At 48.2% G+C, this 19,340-nt stretch overlaps 1 protein-coding gene across 20 annotated transcripts in view; it reads right to left on the minus strand.

Moving 5' to 3' along the window:
• The window catches only part of Msi2 (musashi RNA-binding protein 2), a 378,925-nt gene that overhangs the window by 135,631 nt on the left and 223,954 nt on the right, over window positions 1-19,340 (minus strand). For all 20 annotated transcript variants that reach the window (XR_003949528.1, XR_879764.2, XR_388550.3 and 17 more), the window contains one exon: window positions 4,994-5,042. Coding sequence is in view for 16 of the 20 variants with exons in the window: in XM_011249302.2 (XP_011247604.1) it covers window positions 4,994-5,042 (49 nt within the window). In the remaining 4 variants the exon portion in view is untranslated. The remainder of the gene's footprint in view (window positions 1-4,993; window positions 5,043-19,340) is intronic.

Raw genomic sequence — 19,340 nt, forward strand, 5'->3', positions numbered from 1 at the left:
AGCCTCTGGCAGGATCTGCGCACACTGGGCCTCTCCAGTGCTATACAGTATGTAGCCCAGGGAAAGGACCTCTCAGTTCCAAGGCCGGGATGGTGGCTGGTGCCAAGGAAGGGTCATTGTGGTGGGGCAGTGGCTGTTTGGAGCTGTTGTTTCTCTCCTAAGTCAGTAGCACTGCCCTTAGTAAGTGACTGACGCTTTTTGGGAGGAGCTGTCCGTCACTCTAATCTCTGTTTTGCTCTCTCAGTATCCAGCTCCCTTGCCTCTGGCAATGGTCCACAGCCAACAGGCCTGCTGGGTAATGGCAGCCACAGGGATGCCAGGGCCAGAGACTATCCCTCTCTAATCAATCCTTCTGGCTTCAAAGATACCCCATTCATTTCCCACAGGTACCCCCAACTGTCCAGCTCTTCCCCCTGGAGGGATCCAGGAGTTCAGAGTTCAGGAGCCCAGGGTCTGAGGTCACAGGAAGGATCTGACACGTTTTCCTCATGACCAGAGGTTCTGCTCCCTTGGGGAGAGGTGAGTGTAGACAGAATTGACTTCAGCAGCCCGCGTGCCTACGTTCCATATCCTCTACGGGGCTGAGCTGTGGAGAGTGGCAATAGCTGAGCTACCCTTCTCTCCCTCCCGCCAGCAAAAGAGCAAATTGGAAGGACACCTTCTCCTACCTTCCCTACTTCTCCCTCAGGTGCCCACTCCCTCCAGCCCTGCCCTGGGATCAATATCTAATGCTGGCTTCAAGATCTTATCTGCCATTTGCAAGGATAAAGCAACGACTCACCCCACCCCCATCCCTGATGATTAAACCTTTGATGATCTGCCCAGTATTTTCCAGGCTACCTCTAACAAGCTTTAGAGAGCAAATGAAATGACTCTGAGAAAATTGGAAAGGCATCATTCTCTCTCTCCTCAGGGACATAGATCGTCTCACAGAAGAACATGGATGAAATGACAGGCAGGAACAAGAATGGCTCCCAGCTTCTACCAGGAGCTCTCCCCCATCCCCAAACTTCGTGTGACTTAGTTTTCCCCTCTGAAAATGAGGAGCGACAGGGACAACAAGAAGGGGTGGTGTAGTTAGAACAAACTGTGAGGAAGCAGTCTAGAACCTCGTTGAGTCTCCTGTTTGCAGACCTGCCGGGTACCAGGCCTGTCTGCAGAGTGGCTGGGAGCTTGGGCTGCAGGTCACACAGGGAGAGCTGATGTCTTAAGTCCCGCTTCCTCTTGGGTGCATCCCTGGGCAGCCCGGTTCGTCTCTATTTGCCACGTGCAGCCCCTGTGCTGGCACCAATGCCTGCAGAGCACTGCCTGTTTCTGCTGTGATGGTGAACACAGCCTGTTCAGATAACCATGAATCTCTGACAGCAGAAGTCAGGGTAGGTGTTGAGACAGGCTGTCCATGCCCACCTTCAGAAATGAAGGACATCCTCTATGTCCTGCCTCCCTGGCTGCTGGGAGCACCCCAAGATATCCTATGGTATTCCCTGCTCAAGTTTCTTCAGCAGAAGGAACCCCAGGATCACACTAACTTCCTAAAGGGAATACACTCGTTGATGGCGCTTGTGGATGCAGAGATGACCCCTCATCCTATTTTGTGCGTAGATAGACTGCCTCATTTCTGATGTCATCAGAGGTCAGAATCTTCCTCTAGCCACCCATAGTCAAGGTCCCTTCCTAATAACCCTCTGTAGCCTACTCCTAGTAGAGTTGATTCCCAGAGATCCCACCTACAGTAACTATTCACATACACCCCACCTCCACCCCTCACCCCGGGTTGTTCAATTAAAGGATACAAAGCTACTGGCCAGACACACTTGGTTCCTGTGGCTCTTCAATCACCTTCCCATATTCTTAGAGAAAGAAACTGTAATGGTCAGACACTTGGCAGGTGGGAAGAAAAACCCTAGGTACCTCTGTCCCAAACCCTAGTCCCTGAAACTAGAAGACCAGCTTTATGTAGGGATAACATGGGAGTACCCCATACTATGGGTCCACCGAGAGGCGAAGTCTAAACTCTCGTCCCCAGGATTCTTTCCCATGGCACTAGTGAGACCAGGCTGGCCCTTCAGTGGACAGAAGTCAACTGCCACTCAACTATGCCTCAGGATCATCTTTTCTCCATGGGGACCACAGAAAGCAAGGACAGGTGATAGCAACCTGAAAGCCAAGTGGCAACTAATTTGACCTCTGCCTCCTACTGGTGATAAAGGCCCAAGGGAGCCCAGACCATGGGCCCAAGTCTATGCATTCTGCTGTGGCTCCTGACACACCATAGAGGTCCATGTTCCTGGGGCCAGGGACCAAACACAGCCCAGGCTACCCATCAGGACTGGGTGAGAAGATAGGAGCTCCCAAAAGGCAAGTTGGCTAGAAGACTAACTGAATCAGTGAGAGACCCTGCTTAAGTAAATAAAATGGAGTGATCGTGGAAGAATCTGACATCAACACAACATCTACATGGCCCACACATTCAACATACATGTGTATACACACATACAGAGATGGAGAGAGGAAGAGAGAGGGAGAGAGACAGATAGAGACAGAGAGATGGGGAAGTAGCTCAATGTACTCCAGACCATGCATGGATTTGATCCCAGACCCTGACAAACATAAGAAAAGGACACAGTCGCCATGACACAGCTCAGCAAACTCCTGAGATTGTGGGTTCTGACACTGACTGCCGGGAGTCACATTTAGATGTCATCACTCACCCAGAAAAACCTGTTCCTATCTGGGCACACATAAGAGTCTGCAATCAGTAGCCTTGGGCTGGAAGCTATGGGGACTTAAGAGCCTCAGCTCTCTTGAGCCTTGGTATCTCAGCCATAAAATGGTAAAGGTAATTATCCTAAGAGCTAACACTTAATGCACACTTATTCTTGGCCTTCCACTTGCCAAACAACACTATTAAAGTAGGCACTTTTCCTACTTGGATTTTTTTTTTTTTTTGTCAACTTGACACAAGTCAGAGTCATCTAAGAGGAGGAACCTCACTGGGAAAATGCCTCCATGAGATCTCCTGGAGGCACATCTGTGGGGCATTTTCTTGATTAGGGACTGATGTAGAAGGGCCCAGGCAGTCTAAACAAGCATGAAAAAGAAGCCAGTGATCAGGGCTTTGACTTCCTTTGATGATAAAGCAATGTGTAAGTTGAAATAAACCCTTTCTTCTCCGAGTTGCTTTCGGCCGTGGTGTTTTATCATAGCACTAAAAACACTAGGGCGCTGCTATTACTACATTCACTTTATAAATGAACAGAGGAGGCATAAAAATGCACAGTAATTCCTCCCCAAGTCACAACAACTCTGTGACTCCCAAGATGGCTGTGGAGGCCAAATTATGAGAGACACAAGAAAATTGTGCTTTGGCTTCTCATTAAAAAAAATTATATATAGGTTTGCATTTCTATGTGTTAAGTCATATAGAAGCATATGGATACCAGAGCCCATGGAGGCTGGAAGCCTGGGATCTCCTCCAACTGGAGTTACAGGTGGCAGTCAGCGATTTGAAGTGACTGCCGGGAACCAAACTGCGGTCTCTGAGCAACAAGTTCTCTTCACCACTGGCTCATCTCTGCAGCCCTTCTACACTACTTGTTGCAGACAGAATCATTCTACATTGCCTGGATGGATTCTTCTGTCTCATCTGAAACAGACTACAGAGCCTGGGCTGTCCCTCCCAGCGTGGTACTTAGGCATCGATAACATCACCAAGACAATGTTGATGATGACAGAAAATAATCACAAACTGAACATCACCTTCCTCTTGGTAGCTCTCCTCCAGCTCCAGCTCCAGGGTAATGGGGAAGGGGAGAGAGAGCATTTACATGGTTTTTTTTCCTTCCTTGCCTTCTCTCCTCATCCTCTACCCTGCCCTGGTCCATCCAGGGTTGACCTCTCCATCGAGGGGAAAGTTGGGCATATGAAGACAGGATATGCAGATCTCTCCCTGGCCCCCTTCATCCCTTCCTGCCTTTCACTCGCTGCTTCCTCAGACAGGAAAGAGGCGCAACCAGCACAGTCACCGCTCTGATCACAGAGGATATCGGGGAGTGGAAGCAACAATAGATGTGGCAAAGGAAACAGGTCTTTAAGTTCACCCAGGACTCCTTCCCTGGAGCACACTCCAGAGCCTTTCCTCACACCCCACTTCAAAATCACTGCTCATTAGCACCCCATTAATGAGGACCCCAGGAACAGGGCACTTCCAGAGCACAGCAAAATACTGCACCGAGTCATAACCTCCTCAGACTTCCGTCTCAAGGAGGATGGTCTAGATTCCTCCCCTTTTCCCATTCAAAGCAATGATTTGAACATGTTCCTGCTGGCAGGGGCCACTGAGAGTTCTCTTTGACAAATCTGTTCAACACTAGGGATCCACTCCCAAGCAAAACTCAGACATCGGGCAAATCATTTCAAAGGTTTGTGGACCCCAGGTTGAGTGAGACCCATATATATATATATGTGTGTATACACACACACATATATATATATGGTTTTCTATAACATGGATTGGTCAGGGGAACAGACAGGTACAGCTGCCCCCCAAGCACTTCGAAGCTCCACAGGACCGTCCAGATCTGCAAGTGTGGTAATCTGCTAACAGATTCAAGCAGGGTTTTTTCCACCTCCTCTCACTCAAGTCTTAGGCTGACAGGCTGCTCTCTGAGCCCTCTTGATGCAAATTGAGAGTCAGATTGAGTAATCACCATGAATAATTTCCACTGGGATCACTGAGTGCTGAGGTTGGCTAGGGGCTAAGAGAGCCAGGGCGAGAAAGGTAAGTTGAACCAGTGTGCAGGGTGTGGCCGCTCAATTTCAGCCAGGACTCGCTAGCCAAGATGGTTTTCACTGTCTGATACCCAGACTCACTGTGCTATGCACAGTCTACTTGCTGGCTTCTGCATCTTCCTTGTACATTGTGTCAATGGGATGGGAGGGGAGAAGCCCAGGAGAGGAGGAAGGGTCATTCGCTTACGACGGGCCATCTTACCTCTGTGCCTGTTGGTGGTTTTGTCGAACATCAGCATCGCATCCTCTACCTGAAAACAAGCACAGAATAAAAGCTGCTTCAGGACTTTTTATGAAATCTACAGAACATTACAAATACAGAGCGCATTGGGGGTGGGGGAGAGGAAAGTGCTTTCCATTGCTAAAGTAATAGTTGCTCAAATAGAGAATGTTTATGGGGGGGGGAACCAAACCCCAAAATCCCCTCAACTTGGCATAATCTTAGTTAACAGATGTGTAGTTTCCTTTGGGGGGGGGGAAGAGGAGAGGAAGGAGAGAGTGGGACCCAGAAGAAGGGAGGGAGAGATTATATTGTATCATTTGCTGTATAAATGACATTACAATATAGCAAATACTTCACCCAGGTCAATACAATGTGACAGCTTGACAGTGTTCCACAGTGCAAGAGGCCACAGCGAAGGTCCCTTCTAATGTACATTCAGTTCATTAGGTTGTAGACAGCAGGCTTCAGAACCCTCACTCTGATGGGCTGGACTCTGCTCTCTAAAACTTGTCGGTTAAAGTCCTAGTTCCGAGTTCCATGACTGGGTGACTACTCTTTATTTTTATTTTTTAAAATATTTAAAAATTTTAGGTGCACACACGTGTGTCCGTGTTTATTTGCAATAAGTCGGTGGGTGCCTGTGGACACCAAAAGGTGCTGGATCCTGGGAAACTGGAGTTTTGCGTTGTCTGATGTGGTTGCTGGGAAAACCCAACTTGGATCCTCTGCGAAAGCAGTTAGTGCTCTTAACCACTGAGCCATCTCTCCATCCCAACTGGATCTTTAAAGCCAACAACATTAAGATGAGTTCATTAGGGTGGACCTTAATCCCATCATATGGACTGTGTCCTCAAATGAGGACAAAGACACAGACAGGGGCTGAGGAACCAACAAGGCCAATGAGGCTAACAAGACCTCAGTAGGCACCAACCCTACCACCACACAATCTTGGGCTTCTGGCTTCCAGGATAAACAGACACGAGAAAACTGTAATTTGTTTGTTGAAACTCTCCAGTCTCTGGTGCTTGGTGGTGGCTGTCCTAACACCCTGGTATACCAATGCTAGGGCTCTTTCAAGGCAATCAAGAACAGAAGTACCCAGGCGGGCATCTGTCTTTCTTCTCACATACCCTGCAACTCTTGGCCATTTCTAACTGTAGGATTCCACACAGATCTCAAGAAACAAGAGACGGCTCCACAATCCACTCCTTTCATTTGTAGATCTAATCCTTTAGGTCACAAGACCCGCCTTTACCCTCAAGAAGGCTTGCTATGCCAGGGTGAATCGGGTGTTTGCTTCATGGATTCTGGACTCAACAATGGTGGCCGAAATGCAAACCAATACAGACTGTGAGCCAGAGCACTCTGTGCTTGGAGCAGGCTGGGTGTGTATGTGGCTGGGAAGATCTTAGCACTCTGTTATGCTCAAAGGCTCCTGAGGGCCAGCTAAGCCACCCGAGGGAGAATCACAGGCCACCCGTCCCTCACTCCTTCTGCGTGAAACAGTGAAGTGAGGATTAAAATGGAGCCTCTGGGCAAACTGAACTTATTTTTCTAGATCCTATCACAGACGACAGAGGAGAGAGCAAAGTCCAGGCAAGAACAGGGAAAAGGCAGGCAAGCCAGACTGGAAGAGATCTGTCTCACTTAAAAATCCCTTCTGGAGGCAGGGCCCCCTTTGTTGCTAAGCAACCCAGGCTGAACAAACAGGCTCCTGGGGCCTCCCCCTTCTGGTGCCCCCCCACTCCTGCAGTCATTTGCTGTGAAGAGGGTATCCTTATATGTAGGGAGCTGTACCCCCCCCCCTTTTCTCCCAGGCACCAGCTGGCAGGAGAGGCAAAGCTAGTTTGAGATCACTTGAACAGGGCCTCCTTCTCTGGGCTCTTCCTGTTCCCATGCTTTGGCGGGCTTCAAGAGTCCCCCCAGACACCTGCTGAGGCCATACGCCTCCCATACACCACCCAAGCAAATCACCAGAAGATCAACCGGTGTGTTTGTACACAGAGCAGTCACACTCTGGCATATGGCATCTCAGACTGAGACCTTGGGATGCCAGAAGAATTCAGATGCCTGGGGCGCGGGTGTAGGTTGGGGGTAAGACCTGCTGCGGGTGCAGGTAAATGCGACATCTGCTTCTTTGCACCCATCTCCACACTGTCGGAGATGTCTGCCAAATCTTGATTTTTAACTGAAAATGTCTAACAGCGAAGAAAACAGCCTCCCTCCTGTGTTGGCCATGTTTTGGTACTGAAATTCAGATGCCCGTAGGAAATAAATATTTTGAATTAAAAAAAAATCTCCCCCCCAAAAAAGCCATGTCTTTCAGCGGTGCGTAATTGGCTCCCTGCTTCTCCTGGCTAAGTTTGTCTGTTTTCTTCTGAAGCCTCCGCATTCCCTCCACCCTGGTGAGCATTGGGGGAAGGATCTGTGTATGTGTGTGTTTTGGGGACAAGCATTGTTGTAGAGAATAGGGCTCTTTCCCCTGCAGCCCAGCTGTACAATGGGACTTTCGAAGACCTCCTGAATAGATAAAAGTGTCAGGGTGCAAGAGAAATTCTATTAACATTTTACAAAATATAACATCTAAGAGAGAAAGCAAAAGCACGAGATGGGAAGGAATCAATACGGGTAAGATCCAGTGCTGAGGCGTGGGGGCACTTTTCAGTGGTTGCAAACACTTATTAATTCAGAGACGCCATCAATGCAATGGAAATCTGGCAGGCCAGCAAGAGCTGAAACCAGGAGAATTTGAATACACAAAGACTGAATAGAATGAAAACCGCCGCCTCACATACGGGCCTGTTTCTCACGGTTCTCGGAGAATCAAACAGAAGCGGCTTGTGCAGGAGTCTCCTTCATGGAGTCTGGAGAAATGAGGGGCACAGCTGAGGTGACTGGTGTCAGTGCGGGAGCCAGTTAACTGGCAGCAATCTCTGCCTCCCTGTCTCACAGGAGGCCCTGTACATGGGGTCACACCTGAACCTAGCACGAAGGAGTTGGCTGTGCATCACAAGCCTTCAGGAAGGGCTGAGGAGGGACGCATGCTGGGGTTGGGGAGCTGTAAGCTGTTGTTTTCCTGACTTGGAAAAGAGAGCATCATTAACACTAGAAAATACTCCTCAAGGAACCTGGTCCTGGACCTTAGAATCAACACTTTGTGTGGGCAATGTCTGCATGCTACTGTACAGATTTCCTTGTGCCAGAGGTGGCACTGGAGGCCTAACTAGTCTTTTGAATCCCCTGAGGGAGAGAAGGGAGACGAGTAGGTGTCTCAATCTTAGGTGGCTTTGTCCCATGCCTTGGAATGAGCCTGGTCTATTTTAGAGAAAAGCTTATTCCAACCATAAGAAGTCTCTAGTAATGACCCAAATAATGGTCCACAGCTTGTGAAAAGCAAAGTCATGGAACTTTTAGGTCAAATAGCTGGGAAGGGGCTACTCTCTGCCTTTGAGCCTGGAAGGTCTAGCTTGTGTGTTTCTGCCTATGGAAGGTTCTAGTAAATCTCTCTCAACATACCAATGGAAGGAGAGCAAACTGATGGGCTCTGGGCCCATTACACATAGCAGATCTGCCCAGAGCCAGTTGGCCCACAGATCTTTCAGGCCCCTAGGATTTGTGTGTCTAGTTAACTCTCAGCTCCTAGAGGTACGTACTCCTGGCCTGTGGTCTCTTTTCCTTCCCCACCATAAACAGTGAGAGACCAGAATGAAGAGATTAAAGCTCCTGGCCAGAGGTTAGAATATTCATACCCAGCACACATGATGTCCCCCGAGGGGACTGCAGACTGCAGCAGCAATCCCTCCTCTACTTGGGTCTTCTCCTGACCACCGATCCTCTAACATCCTGAAGAGTTGAGAGTGGAACCAGGAGTGAAAAGATGACAAGGGAATGCCAATCAAGCCATCCCTGCTTTGACACAGAACAATTCTAGCGTCTGCCTGCATGATGCTCACTTCCCTTGTATTGGGTCAACCCAAACTTGACTTAAAAATCTAGCCAGTGGAAACTTCATTTGCTTCTTCTACATATCCTGCATATATCAGGCACTTCCTACTTGCAAAGCATTGGCCTAAGTACAAACAAGGGCAGGTCCCATGGCTCTGTTGTCACACTAATGACCCAACACCCAATAATTTTGTAGTTTCTCTACCCAAAGAAAGTCTGTTTCCTCATCCCTTTGAATTGGGCCTGGGCAATAAATTGATCTGGTTGGGTTCTGGCCCAAAGCAACTTGGCGAGCTTCCACTTGCTCTCTTGTGGACTTTGGTCATCACCATGAAAGGGGCATGCTGGGGCTAGCCTGCTGAAGGATGATGGTGCAGGACACATGGCGCAGGACACCTGTCCCCATTTTCCACAGCCGAGGCCCAGCTGAGAGCAGGAAGATCATTAAACTGTTCCCAGTGCACCTAGCCAGCAGCTACTGCCTGCAACTGAGGTTCTGCAGTTGGTTACACAGTATCCCTGCAGCAGGAGATAATGCATATGCAACCCGAGTCAATGCACAACTCCAAAAGAACACCTTGCATTCAGAAGATGACATTTTAAATAACACCGTAGAGAAAAGGCAAGAAAAAAGGCAGAAGGGGAAATAGTTGATGAGGGTCCAGTATGAAACCACCAGCCAAGTACCACATTGCAAATGGAACTTCCAGGCAGACACAGGTAAGACCCTGGCACCTAGGTTTTATCCCAGGACCCAGGTTGAGGACCTAGGTCCTAGAAAGGCCAAGGAAAGATGAAAACCTGTTTCTCTTCAAATGAACGCTGTGAAGACTCAACAACAATAATCACCAACCAAAGTCAGTGGGGGAAGCCACGCTAATCCTGACTTCTTTAACTAATGAGAGAACCCTCTTTCAAACTCCTCAAAGGGTTAATACATGCCAGACAGTTTTTCTGGGTGATTCTGAACAGCGTTGGCTCTACCCAAAGCTTAGACTCTGCTTGTCCCAGCTCATGTTGGCTGAAGAAGCAACCTTTAAAGTCACAGTGCAGAGATGCCCACACAAGGGGAAGTCACAAGTTTTCTTTGTCCAGTTAGCTGAGCTCAGTCCCCTGGACTGCTGCTCTGCCCAGGACTTCACAGAATTGCTTTCCTGGGTACAAAGCGGTTGATAGGAGGTGAATAAAGAAAACTTGCTCCCAGGGGAGGGCTGAAGCCAGGAGCAGCGGGTGATTAAGACAGGAAGTGCTACATAGAGTCCCGGTCCAGATTCTCATGTTAGCTAGCTTCACAGTGTCTCATGGAGTTCAAGGCACCTCCCTGTCTGTTCCCTGGTAACATCTGAGGAAGGGGGGGAATTGTATGAGGTGGCCTCTAAGCTCCAAGGGTGAGGATTCTGTAGAGGATTCGGAGAAGAGACTGCAGAGCATGCTGGGAGAGAGGGGGAACAGGGCAGACACAACAACATCTGGGAGCATCAAATTCCCCACTGGAAACTGTTTCCCTTTGAAAACTGTTCTGTGAGGCTGTTCCAGAGCTTTGCTGTGGCCAACACACACCCTAAGACACTTCCTACTTCCTATACCTCCTGGGAGTCAGCACCCCCCCCCCACACACACACACATCATACCTATTGAGAACAAAGCAGGAAACCGCACTTCAAATGGTCCTTAAATCATCTATCCAGATGTGAGGAGGGGAACTGGGAAGGGAAGAAACCTCCACTCTTCCCCCAGAACAAACACTCTTAGATTTCTCTTCCTGCTCCCACATGGATGCTTCAAGAGTTAGTTTAAATCAACGCCCGCAAACGCTGAACTGGCGATACTACAGTGCACAGGGCTTAGTGGCCTCATTGTGCTTTATAAATTCAAGACACTAAGGCTATTTGATGTGGCGAGACCACCTAGGACAAAGGGCTGGAATCTGTGCTGTGTCAAGCATGGGTCACTTCTGCTCCAACCACTGTATCTAGACTAAAGTGGCTCCTGACATGAACCTAAGGTAACTAAATTGTCTTCTGAGGCTAAATTTCTCCCTCAGTATACAAAGAGGGGGTGATGGCTTTGCTCACCATTAACAAGAGTGAGGTGGCAGCAGAGGGGGCAGCCTGGAAAATCCCATTAAATTCAAACTGCAATTTGCATTAGTGGTTTCAGCCTTGATGGCTCCCAAGAGCCCCCTAAAGGCTGTTGAAACACCTGTTGCCTAGGCCACTCCCTCTGGACTGTTAAGGTTGCCTAGGCCACACCCTCACTTTCCAGGGGACCTTGCAGAAGGCCTCTTAGGCACTCCAGTGATCTGTGTTCTTCCAAGTCAGAGATTTGCTGTTCTAAATGGGTGAGTTTAGTGGGAGGGGCCTTACCTCACAGCATGAGTGTCAAAAATAAGCTAGCGGGTGTTAGCAGGACTTAAGTTGCCCAGAAGTGAGATGCTGGGTGTAAGGGACAAAAATTCACCCTGTTTCTTGTCAGGGTTTTAGTTTAAGGAAACCAGGATTCTGTTCTGAAGTAGCCAGAAAGACCAACAACTAAACCAAGAGCTCTTACATTTTTACTTATTTATTTTTTAATTTTTTATATTTTGGTTTTTCGAGACAGGGTTTCTCTGGGTAGCCCTGGCTGTTCTGGAACTCACTCTGTAGACCAGGCTATCCTCGAATTCAGAAATCCACCTGCCTCAGCCTCCCAAGTGATGGGATTAAAGGTGTGCGCCACTACTGCCAGGCGAGCTTATACTTTTGAGGCAGGGTTACATGTAGCCTAGGCTGGTTTTGAACTCTTCCGTGGCCCAGGATGACCACGAGCTCCTGGTCCTTCCACCTTCTAAGTACAGGTATTTATTCTAAGCCTCTGACACCATTCCTAGTATACTAGGTACTAGGGACAAAACCCAGGGCCTTCTGCATGCTAGGCAAGAACTCTTATCAAGTAACTGACATTCCTGGCCTTGAACCCAGAACTTTTAAGACAACCTAAATGAAACTACTACTCCTTCGACTTAATATTTCTACAGTGTTATTATAACCTTGGCCTTCATGTGACACATGAGAAAGAGATTGTCATTTATTCTCTGAGCCCCAGCTTTCCCACTGCTCACCCTGAGACTGGAAAGGGCCCATCACTTGGATGCTGGTCTCTGGAAGTTCACATCTCTGCCCCTTCTCCCCATGTAGGTTCCTGCCTCCTTCCACAGAGCTGCAGTCAAGAGAACTCTTGGCTACCTCTCCGTGCATTCATCCACCCCTGGAAGGTTCCAGCAATGGAGGTACCCCAGGGCTTCTGTTGTAGCCACTGCTGTTAAAAACTGCCCATTTCATCTCAGAAGTCCAACATCAGCCCCCAGAACTTGTTCATTTTGAGTCACGCTCATGCCTCCATTGAATGGCAGGAAAAGAGACTGTTGGGTTTCTTCTACATCCTTTTTCCAAAATGTTGTAAAGCACACGTAACATAAACGGGGCCGTTTTAACCGCGTCTTTAGCATTCAGTTCACAAGTGCGAAGTGTATTTCCTGAACTCTTCCTTAAAGGCTCTCAAGACTTTTGGCTAGAATATTCTATCCTCCCAAGCAGGGCTGTGTTCTATCAGTCCTATTTTTCTTATTTTTGCATTTTCAACCCTTATGGAATCATTCCACTTTCTCATTTAACTTAAATACAACCGAACCCCAAAGTTCATCAGATACGAGTTACAAATGTAACCAACGGATAATTGTGGGAGTTGGGGCTCTCTGAAGAGTGTGGGGTACCTACCTACAAGCAAAGCCTCCTGCTCAGTTGGTCTGAATGCAGATTCTACTTACGAAATGCCCACCCTGCCCCTATCAAAAAATGATGAATAGTGACCGTTTACTATAGCTTAAAGGGCAATTTGCAAGTAGCTCTGGGTAGATACTATCATACCCATTTTGTAGGTGAGGAAATTAGAATTGCTAAGACTAAATAACTTGCCCGGCATATCACACATAAGATACAGTGGAGTCAGGTTTTAAAAGTGGACGAGTCCCCCTCAGTTCTCTGTTCACTGTGTTCCACTTTCTAAAGTCCCTAGAGCTCAGGTTAATGCTACTGTCTTCTAGATGAACCAACAAATACGACCTTCAAAGCTCTCCAAACAGTACGAAATGATTAAGTAAGCTTAAAGGGGGTGGGTGGGTGGGAAATTGGGGAGCAAATGAAGAGTTGAGGAGATAGGACATAGGGGTTTCTTTCTTTGAGTCAGGCAAATCTAGAAGCTGAACAGCAGGCTTCTCCACAGTCACAGAGCAAGAGCTGGAACTGGACAGGTGTCCTGGAAGTCAGTCCAGGGCTCAGCCTATGAGAGTCTACAGGGTACTCTGAGTGCACAGTTAGAGCATGAAGAATATAGACCATGCCTTACTCATCCTAGGGCTGGCAGGAAGGCTTGCATGACTGGCTGCTGAGTCCCTGGCTCAGAATACACCCAATTCATATCCTCCCGGGCAATTCTGCTGCACCATGAACATGAATACACACACATACCCACTGAAAAGTGGGTCACACCAAAGAACAGCCACTAACGGGATCAGCGTGCCCTTTGGGGGGGAACAGTCACAGGAGGATCCATCTTGAAAGAGCCTGAGTCTGTCCTCTGAGGCTATGGTTGAGGTTAGAGCTCCCTTTCAGCTGGGCAGACAAAGACCTGGTCCCCAGCACCACCCAGGAAAGGAGCAGGAGGAGCTTGCTCTCTCGGGTGACCTCAGTCATGGCGCGGAGGAGAGGTGAAAAGGAAGGGAGGTGATGGGAGAGAGGCTGGGCATGAGCTGTCGGAGGCGAAGCAGTTGGATCCAGCAGGCTGACAGCTGTCACATGGAAATGGCATCTGGCCTAACGGCCTCTCGTGTGACGTTCCTTCGAGTGGCGGCTGTTGTGCTCTGGTAATCCAGTACCCACTTTTAGGGCTGGTTGCTGAGTGTGTGTGTGTGTGTGTGTGTGTGTGTGTGTGTGTGTGTGTGTGTGTGTACATGTGAGCATGCATGCATGCATGCATGCATGCAAGTGGGCTCTGGAGGAGGGGAGTGGCAGGCAGGCTACTCAATGTTCCTTCCTCTCTGTCTCTAACCTCTCCCTATCAGGCCTCACCTACCGTGAAAAAGGCCCAAACCTGCCAGCTCCAGAGGAGAGAGGCCGTCATTAGGGGAGCGTTGATGTGCCGTAACAGACTCTTGCATTCCCATTAAACAAATACTAAACTGCTAATTGCCAAAATGGATCTGCACGACTCTGACCGAACAGGGGAAGGGTTTATAATTACCAAGTGTGAAAATGCACAGCCTGTAAATAAGAACCTCATCTGTCCTAATACAGGCTGATATTGATGGGCATGAAATAAACATCAGGACCAAATGGAAAACTCATCCACATCTCCTGTGGCCAATGCAATCTCAGCCGGTGACAAGCGTGGCTGCAGCTATCCACTTGGGGAAGGGAAAAGGGGGGAGGAGCGGCGTTTCTCAGGCTGGAGAAGTCCAGGTTCCAATCTGCAGTGCCAATCCCTCGGGCCATGTGCCACTTCTTTCTGCCTGCAGAACAGGGAGGAAAGCTACACGGCTCGATGGTGGGACCAGGGCCTGTCTGCATCGGAAAGGGACTTCTATGCGCGGAAGCCTCCCACTAGTCTGCACAGGACAGGAAGAGGCAGATGAGGAAACAGGGAGATGACAGCTTAGCCAAGGTGGCCAAATTCGTCACTAAACCAGTGTTTATTGAGGTTCCTCTGTCTGCCCAATACGAAGTTAGCTGAGGAGCATAAATGGAAGGAACTAGGGGCCAGGATGACTCTGAGATCTCGGGATCTCTCAGTGCCTTCCTTTCTGTGGGCTGGATGGAAGGCAGGCTCCCGCATTAGAATTTAACAGCCATGCACTTGCCTTGATTACAGGGAGCAAAGGAGAATATTGCCAGAGGCTCTAAGAGGGCCTCCTGACACTCTACCAGCTTGCTATTCTGATAAATTCAGCTAGATCTTGGGAGGAGTGTATACCTGAGAGATGGGAGGAACCTTCATCACTTTATATAGTCTTAGGGGTCACAGAGGTGACCCAGGGGTTGGACTCCACTCCAGTGTGATCATCCTCTCTCCTAGGAACATCTGCATCCTTCCCTGCTCTCAAGAGTCAGAGCACTTCTCCCCTCCTCCCGGGATGAGCTGCTAGGTCTGACCTCAGCAGTAGAAGCACTTAAATGCCCAAAATAGAAACTTCCTCTGCGCTGCAGCCCAGTTTTTGGCAGGAGGCAGAATTCTGTGAACTGTGTGGCTCCAGGTACCTGAGCGACTGCTCATCCCCAAATCCTCTATGGGTCTTAATGGAACTTGGCTCTAGCTTCCTGTCCCTTGGGCTACCTAACAGCCAATCACCCTGGCATCTAGCCCCAAAGTCACCTCGGAGTCCCGGGTCAACAATCCCATGGTTTACTCAGTTCTAATGCTGTCCCCTTGTCTAAAATAAGCAAAATGAAGGCAGTGCTGAATGTCTATCTTTAAAGACATTCTACATCATCACTTTAAAATTCCCCAAACATCTTCAAATAATGGCTACCACAATGTTGCTGAGAACAAAGTTCAAACGTAGCTAAGACTAACTAAGGGTCCAATCACTTGGTAAAGTGACTTCCTGTTCAGAGAAGGTCACAACTTCTCTAAGGCAGACAGGAACAAGAAGAGAGGACTCCAGGTCACTCCTCACTTTCCAGAGGAACAAACCAGTGCTCAGTGATTTTGTGGCTAATAGTGACAGGAACCTAACATGGCCTTATAGGTCTGGAGTTCAAATCTTTCTCCACCACCCCGACCTGTGCATTTTTGGGGGAAGGCTCTGCAGGACAAAAGAGAACAATGATCATTGTTCCTCTTCTCCTCTGCATCGAGAAGTAGACATTATTGACGTAGCATCCAAAAAAGCATTTGGCCAGGGGCCTATTACTAAAATTACGCATTCTAGTACCAGCACCCACGGACGTTCACAACTATCTTTTAGGGTTAGAGATGTGTCGTGGACTAAGAGATTTTGTATTGATTACCACCACAGTCCAATCTAGAGAAGTCAGTATGGATGAGTGGCATTTAACTATGCAAGCTCACCTGGCTTTGTGAACTATTCTCTAAGTAAATACACTGTGATGTAAATACACTGTGTTTCAGAAGCTCTGAGGGAGTGGGGGTGGGGCAAGGTGGGTGACACTGGTGGCACATTCTACAGTGGAATGCTCCTCCATATAAAAAGAAACACATGAGCCACCAAACGCCCTAGCTTTCATGGATTCCCTTGGAGAAAACTATGCTGATGAGAAAAAAAATATCCAAGGTTGGATGGTTCTATTTCTATAACAGAATGACAAAATTAATGCAATGGAGCATAGCTCAGATCTGCATTAGGGGTGAGCTTGGTGTCTATTAAGAAACCAGGTGGTTTCTGGTGGACTCAGTGGGACAGTTCTGAGTATGATGATGATGATGGCCATTAGAATAAGCAGATAACCACTTTTTCTTTTCTTTCCCCTTTTTATTTTTCTGTTTTCTTGAGACAGGGTTGTGAGGAAATGAGTGGAGGGCACTCCAGGGCACTTTGATACATATACACACACACACACACATATATATATATATATATATATATAAAATGGTATCTTGTCTACCAAATAAATTGAACTTGCATGGAAGATTATTATTAATACTAGTCATAGTGGAGGCTTTTGGTAGCACAGCCTAAACTATGTATATCCCTGCTACCTTTAGTTTAGCCTGAGGTACCCAAGGTGCCCAATAAGTTTCCTTTGAAGTGATAGAGTCAACTTAAGGATCCCACTTCCTTTTGTGGATGCCTTCGGGTGGAAACTGCTATTCTCCTCATTAGGTCCCAACTCTGGCTCGGGTCTTATCAAGTGAGTATTGTCAGAATAACGATGTTTCCTACTTCTCCAGCCACCCAATTCCCTAAAGGGAAAAGGAGGAGGAGGAAAAGCCGGTACCCATCATCTAACCCCCCAAAGCAGCAACAAAGTAGCAACTCAAGCTGCTTCAGGACCCAACAGGCAGCTTTCGCTTTCATTTATTTCTACATCAACACTGGAGGCTGAAGACTGCTCTCATTTCAGGAGCTGTCAATTTGCCTTACTGCTGGGCTTTTCATCTGTTTTCGGTAAGAAGGAATTACAAAGCAGGCAAATGAAATAACGCAGAGCAATCTAACATATTTCGGCCATTCAAATTGGGACCAGGGAAGAAGGAAATTAAACAACGATGACAGGCCACCCAGCACACCTGTGTGAGGCCTAGGGCTTGCCCCACCCCCACTGGTAATGTTGGCACTCTATGACGCTCTGTCCTCTACTGCCAACTATGCTATCTGCTTCTCCCTGACCCTTCAAATCATGTATGTACACTGTACAACTTATATGGTATTTTGCTTCCCGAAACAGAAAAATCTTGTAACTGCGGGTGAACTGTCAGGTGCTGTTCCTTTAAATGGCCTGTGAAAGATCAAGGGGCCGGAAGTCCATCCCTATACATTTACTTCTTTCCTCAGAAATCAGCAGAGACACATGCTTCCCGACAGCTAGGCCATGTGAGAAACACTCACTGCATCGAACCTAAGGGTCTCTTCTGCTTGAGGTCTCTACTTGGGGTCGGAGAGTGAAGCCTCCTAAAGACTTCTGGCAAATTCGTCTAAATTTTTGGTTTTAACTAAATTGTTGCTCAATTGTTTAGGTCTCTATTTTCCCCCTGTCTGGCTGCAGAGCTGAAGATGAGCTAAGAAAATGTTAGGAACTACAGGGCCAAGATGCCCCCCCTGCTGGCCTCTGGGGCCATGTGGTCCTTAAGAAACAAACTTCCCCTTGACCATCACAAGTGAGGGAGGGAGGGCAGAAGGTAGGTGACAGCCCTGAAGATAAGGTTCCTTTGAGCCATTGATGTATAGGAGGCCCCTGTCCTCTGATCACCATTAATTTAAGATCAAGTGATATTGACACCTGCAGAATGTATCCATGTGCCAGGTTGGCAGACCCACCTCTCCTGCTAGAACTGACTCCACTGGAAAGCAAGAAGGGACAGAGTAGTTGATAGCCTCCAGCAGTTCAAGACTGATCAGGTGCTGGTCACATACAATGGAGCACTAGAGCAGAGGCAGCCATCCACAGCTGGTACCCATTTCCCACCTCTGGGAGGGAGAGCGGTGGAGGCAGGAGGAAAGGTGACCTGTATGCAATGACCATTTGTATGTATGGTATGTATGTATGTATGTATGTATGTATGTACATATGTATGCTTGTGTGTGAACACATGTTCACGTGCGGGTGTGTGTGTGTGGATGTATGACTGTTAGTGTGTGGGTACATATAGGTGAAGGCCAGAGGTCAAGGTTGGGATGCCTTCCACCGTGGCTCTCAACCTTATTTTTTGAGACGGGGCCTGGTCTCTCACTGAGGCTGGAGTTTGCTGATGCAGCTAGGTGGGACAGCCAAGCAACCTCTGCCATCTGCCTGTCTCTGCACTCTCCCAACTCTAATGCTGGGTTTACACACATGTGCTGGGTTCACACACATGTGCTGCCATGCCCACCCTTTACAAGGGTGTCAGGTAATCCGAACTCAGATTCCTCTTGCTTGCCCGACAGGCATTTTAGTGATAAGCCATCAGCCCAGGTCCCAAAGACCTGTTTCTAAAGGCTTTTGCTGGAAACGGAAACACGAACTGTGTCAGCCAGCTCCAGCAGCCTTCAGCCCTTATGTGGCTTTTAAAACTGTAAAGAAGGATAGAGCTACAACACCATTTATGAACCATACCAAAGGAACCAAGATAATTTTCTTTAAGCTATTAGGGCAAGAAAAAATAGGAGGGGTGTTCAAGGATAGGGGCCACCACTCTCAACACCTACCCACTGTCATGATAAAGAAGGTTTCAGGAACCCCAGGTGCCACCTACACCCAGGGCTGTCTGCAAAGCTCGGTGGAAAATCCACCCACATGAGGGTTCAAAGCCCCAGGGGACTACAACTGAGGAGGAGAGAAAAGCCTCATGGGACAGAGCCTATTTAAGAACAAACCAACAAAAATGTTAGCAGCATCCACTGTTGCCTCCCGTGACTAAGACTGGAAAAGCAAGACGAAGCAGAAGTTCAAACCAAAGAGGTAACTTGACAGAAGCAGAAGAAATGCTGGGACAGAATGGAGAATATTGTGGTAGAGCATTTTCAAGAGTGAAGGAGGCCTCAAGGGTGAGAAGAGTTTAGGAAAACCAGAAAACCTTTGGGAAGGGGCTCACACGCGGAACACACAGTGCTGCCGCCGCCGATGCTGCCAGCATTGCTACCTCTGCCACTGTGGCTGCTGGGAGTCTCTCAGATTGCCAACAGCATTGG

This window comes from Mus musculus, chromosome 11 (genome assembly GCF_000001635.26).
Source record: "Mus musculus strain C57BL/6J chromosome 11, GRCm38.p6 C57BL/6J".
Classification (NCBI taxonomy): Eukaryota; Metazoa; Chordata; class Mammalia; order Rodentia; family Muridae; genus Mus; species Mus musculus.